This window comes from Rhea pennata, chromosome 12, assembly GCF_028389875.1.
Source record: "Rhea pennata isolate bPtePen1 chromosome 12, bPtePen1.pri, whole genome shotgun sequence".
Lineage (NCBI taxonomy): Eukaryota > Metazoa > Chordata > Aves > Rheiformes > Rheidae > Rhea > Rhea pennata.
Window position 1 is genome coordinate 23,672,480 of NC_084674.1, and position 6,367 is coordinate 23,678,846.

The 6,367-nt window shown below is 72.0% G+C and overlaps 1 protein-coding gene across 1 annotated transcript; it reads left to right on the forward strand.

Annotated features, from left to right (window-relative positions):
* Positions 1 to 183: 183 nt before the first annotated feature.
* CAMKV (CaM kinase like vesicle associated) lies at positions 184 to 5,303 on the forward strand. Its single transcript, XM_062585921.1, has 11 exons — positions 184 to 255; positions 1,996 to 2,104; positions 3,365 to 3,496; positions 3,581 to 3,655; positions 3,776 to 3,914; positions 4,018 to 4,138; positions 4,356 to 4,431; positions 4,530 to 4,666; positions 4,754 to 4,832; positions 4,901 to 4,988; positions 5,082 to 5,303. The coding sequence occupies exons 2-11, from the start codon at positions 2,010 to 2,012 to the stop codon at positions 5,301 to 5,303; spliced, it is 1,164 nt and encodes a 387-aa protein (XP_062441905.1). The 5' UTR covers positions 184 to 255; positions 1,996 to 2,009.
* Positions 5,304 to 6,367: the final 1,064 nt, after the last annotated feature.

A 6,367-nucleotide genomic window follows, 5' to 3' on the forward strand; every position in this document is an offset into this window, starting at 1 on the left:
GGGGGGGGGGGAGCGGCCCCGCCGGGTGGGCGGGGCGGAAAGTTTGGCGGTGACGTCACGGCGGAGGCCCCGCCCACCCCCGAGGGGGCGGGGCCGCGCGCTCCCGCCCTCGCAACTTGCCGCGCCGGGCGCTTCGCTCCGGCACCGGCTCCGGCAGCGGCTCCGGCTCCGGCAGCGGCAGCGGCGCCGGCACCGCGCGGCGCTCAGCGGCCGCCCCGGGGCTCGGCCCCCCTTTGCGGTGCGAGAGGCGTTCAGGTGAGCGCGGGCCGGGAGAAGCGCCCCGCGGCGCTGGCCGTGCCCCCCCCCTCGCCCTCCGGCCGGGCCACGCGTGTCGGGCCGCGCCGCGCCGCTCCACGTGTGCCCGGCCGCGGCGGGGACGGGACGGGACGGGGCTGCGTGGGGGTCCCGGCGCGCCGGCTCCGCTCCTGCGCTGCCCCGACGTGCCCGGCCACCTGCCGTCGGCGCTCGCTCGCTCTCCTCTGCGACCGCCCACGCGTGTCCGCGTCCACGGCGCTGCCCCTCGCTGGCCACCTCCTCCTGTCCACCGACGGGGCGCTGAGCTCTGTCCTCATGCCCCGCTGCCCGCTCCCGGAGCGGGTTGCCGGTGGCGTGGAGGCTGCGCCGGGTCCTCGCCGTGCCCTGCGCGCTCTGTCCGCCGCTGAGCGCCCCCGAAGCGGGAGCAGCCTGGCACGCCGCCTCCGCCTCGCTCCCCTGGAAGGGAGCCCCGCAGCCAGCGCGCTTCGCCGCTGCGGCGCGCGAGCCGAGCTTGCCGCTGCTGGAGAGTTTTGTTTTTTTTTTTTTTTTGGGGATTTTTATTTTTTTTTTGCCTGCGTTCTGCAGCCGGCTCCGCACCCAGCGCGTCACCGCCAGCAAAGGTGGGCCGGGCTGGCACCCCGAGGCTGACTCCGCAGGGCGCTGTTGCCCCCCTGGGCACCCAGCTGCACTGAGGGTGGTCTGTCCCGCACCCTTAACCCTCCTTGAGCCTGGCCTGAAATACCCCTCCGGGGGCCGATTGCACCCTGCCGCTCGTGCGGCCTCTTCTCACCTACCCTGTTTGCTGCCTGCGCTAGAAATATTTCAGTCCAGCTTGAGCCCGACTGCGTTTTCCGCCTCGCTCCGGCGCGTCCTTCCCTGGGGGAGGTGGGATGCTGCCCCGAGAGCCGCCGGGGCGGCCGCGGGTGGAAGCGGCGCCGTGGGAAGCCCAGGATGCCAGGCAGCCGTCGGCACCCCGGGAGAAGGGGCCATCCATGCCCTGCCGCCCGCTTCGCCCCTGCTGCCTTGCGCCCGCTGTTGCTTCTGCTCTTAAATTGGGTGTTTTGGGGGGTGGGGGGTGTCCCTCCCGCTGAGCCCGGGTGCGGGGCGAGCGGCTCCGCCTCTCCTCCGAGGAGAGGCCGAAGGTGCCTCCTTATTCCTGGCCGCCTCGCCGGGAGCAGGCGGCAGGGCGCCCTGCCGCCTCCACGGGCCCCGAGCGGCCGAGGCGAGGAGAAGCCCGAGCTGGCGCCCCGGGAGCAGACGGAGCGGGGACCGGGGTGCATGCGCGCGTGGGGCAGGCCCGTCGGGGTGCCGGCCCTGCCCCCTCGGCGCGGATGTGCCCGTCTTCTGCTTTTCCAGCTCCCATCGCCATAGCAACAGGCTCGGCGGCGCTTTGGGTACCCGGAGCAGCCGGTTCCCGCATCCCGCGCTCCTCCATCCTTCCCGCCGGCTCCTGCCCCCCCCCCCCGACTTTGCCAGTCCCGTGGCGGGGTGGGGGAGGAGGCTCAAACGCCGCTTCCAAAACCGCTGGGCAGGTGGAAGCACCGGGAACTGGGGGATGAAGGGGTGGGGTGGGGGGGAGGTGAGGGACACGAACGGGACGGCGCGCGTGCAGCCCGCCCGGCGTCACTTCGGCGCATCGAGCCCGGCCGGCGGGATGCCGCGGCGATGGGCTGGGCGAAACGCGCTGCGTCGGGTTTTACGCTCCCCGGGCCGCTCACCCCGGCCGCTCCGCTCTTTCAGCACCGGGCCCTGCGATGCCGTTTGGCTGTGTGACGCTGGGAGACAAGAAAGATTATAACCAGCCGTCCGAGGTGACCGACAGATATGACTTGGGCCAGGTCATCAAAACGTGAGTCTGCCCAGCTCGTGGCACCCCGGGCAGCCCGGCGCGGCCGAGCGGCGCGAGGCCTCGCAAATCGTTGCGTTTTGGGCTGCCGTAGCGATTTTTTTCCCCCGCGGGGACCCCCGCGCCAGGCACTGCGGCCGCTTTGACGAGCGCCTGGCCCGTTATTAGTCCCTATTCCCGGGCAGCGCAGGCAGTTATTTGCTGCCTGCTCCGCAGACGGAATTGCTAATTGCGGCTAGGTTTTTCCTCCGCCACCGATCACTGCAGCCCGACGGCTCCAATTAACCCTCCCTCCTCTTCCCCGCCGAAATATCTGCTGGGATTGCAGCAATTTCGCAAAATCACGGCTCCCCCAAAGCAACTCGGGAGAGCAGGACGTCTCTGCTCCGGTAAACGCAAGCCGAAGGGAAGCGTACGCGTAATATTTTTACGTAGCCGTGCGAGGAAGCGGAGCGCTGCTGCTCGGGCCGAAGTTTTATCGGTGCAGCGAGGGGCCGCTTGCGAAGCGCTCGGCGAAATGAAGCCGTCGGAGGCAGCTACCGACGGAGACCGATTCGACCCCCGAACGCCCGCCAGGAATTTCTGCCGTCGGCCGCCGAAGCGCCGAGGCCGGCTCGCTGTGGGGAGGGGGCTCTGCGCGGCCGGGAGCGATGCTCACCGCCGGCCCCGGGGCTTCGAACGCGATTAATACTAGAATAGAACCGTCTTTTCGTCATCCTCCAGCACCGGGCGCCTCTCGTTTTATTTCTTCCCAAATGCAGCGCTCAAATTTAATTTGGGGCCGTGCTGCTTTTTCTGCCTCGGTGCCAGCGGTTTCCCAGGCTGCATCCAGCCCCGTGCCCAGGGGAGAGCTCGGGTCGCTTTTATTCCTGGCGCTCCGGAAAACCTCCGCGCCCTGCAGCTGGGATGGGGCGTTTGGCTTATCTAATTTCCTCGTTTCCTATTAATTCGGTTGCTCGCTCCGGATTTCTTCTTGCCGCCTTTGCGTCTCTGCTGCGCCCGGAGAGGGTTTTAGCCGTGGCTGTTCACCCGGGTAGTAAGTGCCGCTCGGAGAGCGTCCCCTTTCCGCACGCTCCCGCCTGGGTTTGCCTCCCAGCCGGCTTCTCTCGTTCCCCCGTGCTCGACGGCACCCGGCCGCGACGTCCGCTCTTCTTCTCGGCGTGAGGGTTCGACGCGCCTGGCGGTGCCGGAGCAGCCCCTCGTCCCGCCGGCACGCGCCTCCCAGCGCGGGCGCGATGGGCTCAGCGGGCTCCCTGTTCGCAGGGAGGAGTTTTGCGAAATCTTCCGGGCCAAGGAGAAGACGACGGGCAAGCTCTACACGTGCAAGAAGTTCCTGAAGCGGGACGGGCGGAAGGTGCGGAAGGCGGCCAAGAACGAGATCATCATTTTGAAAATGTGAGTTGGGGGCACCGGGGCGGGGTGGGGGGACGGGACCGGGGACGAGCGCCCGCCGACGCTGCGATCTCTGCGGCACCCTAGGGTGAAGCACCCCAACATCCTGCAGCTGGTGGATGTGTACATCACCCGCAAAGAGTATTTCATCTTCCTGGAGCTGTAAGTGGGGGCGACGGGGGGGCCGGGCGATGCGAGGCGTGTCCTCTCCCCGCGCCAGCGGCCGTCCCGGAGCCCTGGCGGCTCCGAGGGCTCCCGGCAGCCTGCCCTCCGTGTCGGCAGGGCCACGGGCCGGGAGGTCTTCGACTGGATCCTCGACCAGGGCTACTACTCCGAGAGGGACACCAGCAACGTCATCCGGCAGGTGCTGGAGGCCGTCGCCTACCTGCACTCGCTCAAGATCGTGCACAGGAACCTCAAGGTCGGTCGGTCGGCCGCGCTGGAGCGCCTCGTGCCTGCGAGCCGGCTCCGGCCGGGGAGGCCGGCACCCGCGGGCCCGCGCTCACCCCTCGCTGTGCCGGCAGCTGGAGAACCTCGTGTATTATAACCGCCTGAAGAACTCCAAGATCGTCATCAGCGACTTCCACCTGGCCAAGCTGGAGAACGGCCTCATCAAGGAGCCCTGCGGCACGCCGGAGTACCTGGGTGAGGGCGAGCCGGGGCGGCCCGCCGGCTCCTCGGCGCTCCCCGCGGCGCGGCGGCGGCCCATCCCGGCCGGGGCTGGGGCGGGGGGCTCGTCCCGTGGGAGCTCCTCCGCACGGAGCCGGCGGAGCGGGTGGGGGGTGCCGCGGCGAGGCGGGGCGCGGGCGGCGGAGCGCCTGCGCGGGTCCCCCCCCGCGCCACCCTCCCGTGCCCTTCGCAGCTCCCGAGGTGGTGGGACGCCAGCGGTACGGGCGGCCGGTGGACTGCTGGGCCATCGGCGTCATCATGTACATCCTGTGAGTGGCAGCGGGGGGCGGCGGCGGCGGGGGGCGGCGGCGCGGGGGGCCCCCCGCTGAGCCTGTGCCCCCCCACCACCACCACCACCCCCACGCAGCCTCTCGGGGAACCCCCCCTTCTACGAGGAGGCGGACGAGGACGACTACGAGAACCACGACAAGAACCTCTTCCGCAAAATCCTCGCCGGCGACTACGAGTTCGACCCGCCCTACTGGGACGACATCTCGCAGGCGGGTGAGCCCCTCGCGCGCCGCGCCGCACCCCCCTGCACCCCGTAGCCCGCTCCGGGCCCGCCACCGAGCCCTCCCCGTGCCCCCGCAGCCAAGGAGCTGGTGACGCGTCTGATGGAGGTGGAGCAGGACCAGAGGATCACGGCGGAGGAGGCCATCTCCCACGAGTGGTGAGGGCCGGGCCGGGCCGGGCGGCGGTGGGGGGCGAGGGCGGCTCCTCACCGCTCCGCTCGGCCAGGATTTCCGGCAACGCCGCCTCCGACAAGAACATCAAGGACGGCGTCTGCGCCCAAATCGAGAAGAACTTCGCCAGGGCCAAGTGGAAGGTGGATGGGCGGGCGGGCGAGCACCGGCGGCGGCGGCAGCGGCCCCCCCGGCGCGACCGCCAGCGCTGGCCCCTCCGCCTCTCGCTCCCGCAGAAAGCTGTGCGCGTGACCACGCTCATGAAGCGCCTGCGGGCGCCAGAGCAGCCGCCGGCCGCCACCGCTCCCGCCGCCGCCGCCACCGCCGCCACCACGGACGCTGCGGACACGCCGCCCGCCGCCGCTGCCGCCGCCGCGCAGCCCCCGCCCGCCGCCGCCGCCGCCACCACGTGCAATGGGGCCGGGGCCGCCGAGGCCCGCAGCGAAGAGACCGGCTGAGCGCCGCGCCGCCGCCGCCGCGCCCCCGCCCCGCCAGGCCCGCGTGTACATAGCCCCCGGCATGGTCCCTCGCGCCCACCGCCTTGGCCCCCTTTTCTACTCCCCCCCCCCGCCCCGGCTGTGGCAGAGCCCCCTGCATGGTGCCCGCCCTGCCCCGCTGCTCTCCCTCGCCCGCTCTCTCAGTCTGTCCCTCGCTTGCCAGCCCCGCGGCCCCCCACCCCGCTCGCTGCGGGCTCTTAGCCCCCCCCGCCCCGAGGCTGCGCGCAGGGCATGTGGGGGGGGGCGGTGGGATCGGGGGGACCCGAGTGGCTGTGGGGGCCCCCTGCTCGGGCAGAGCATGTTGCATCCCCGGCTTCTTTCTGGGGGCGGGGGGAGCGGGCGATGCGCGGGGCAGCCGCGGCTCGGGGGCAGCGCTCAGGCCTGCGGGGGGGTTTGCGGCCTCCCCTCCTCCCCCGTCCCCGCGGGGCTCGAGCTGCCTCTCCGTGCTCCCGCTGTGTGCCCCCCACCACCCCGGCCCCGCTCCCCTCTCTCTTGCAGCTGCATGTTTGCGGGGCTGAGTTTGGCTGAGGCCGGCCCCGCAGCCGCCGGCCCCCCCCTCCCACCGCGCGACTGCCGCGCTGTATCTCTGGCAAATAAAGACCCCACCGAGGACAAACTGAGAAAGCACCAGCGACGCCTGCCCTGTCTCTTTGTGGGGCTGGCCGTGCTGCTGGGCAGGGGCTCAGCGGAGCGACCACGGGGAAGCCCGCGAGGCTTTCCAGAGAAGCCCGAAGCCGGCCCGCCGCCTTGCAGCGCCTCCTCCCCGCGGCCAAACCGCGACGCTGCCCACCATTAGGCTCCAGGGCACACGGCGCCGCCAGCATCCCGTAGGAGCTCCGCCCCTCCCCGCTGTGGCCACGCCCCCTCCCGCCGTGGCCACGCCTCCCCCGGGCGGTGCTGAGGGGCCCGCCCCCGCCGCAGGAGGTCACTTCCGGGCCGGGCCGGAAGTGGCGCCCGCGCGGGCGGGTTTGAACTGCGCGGCGCCGTGCGGCCGCCGCCATCGCCCCCTCGGGCGGCGCCCCGGG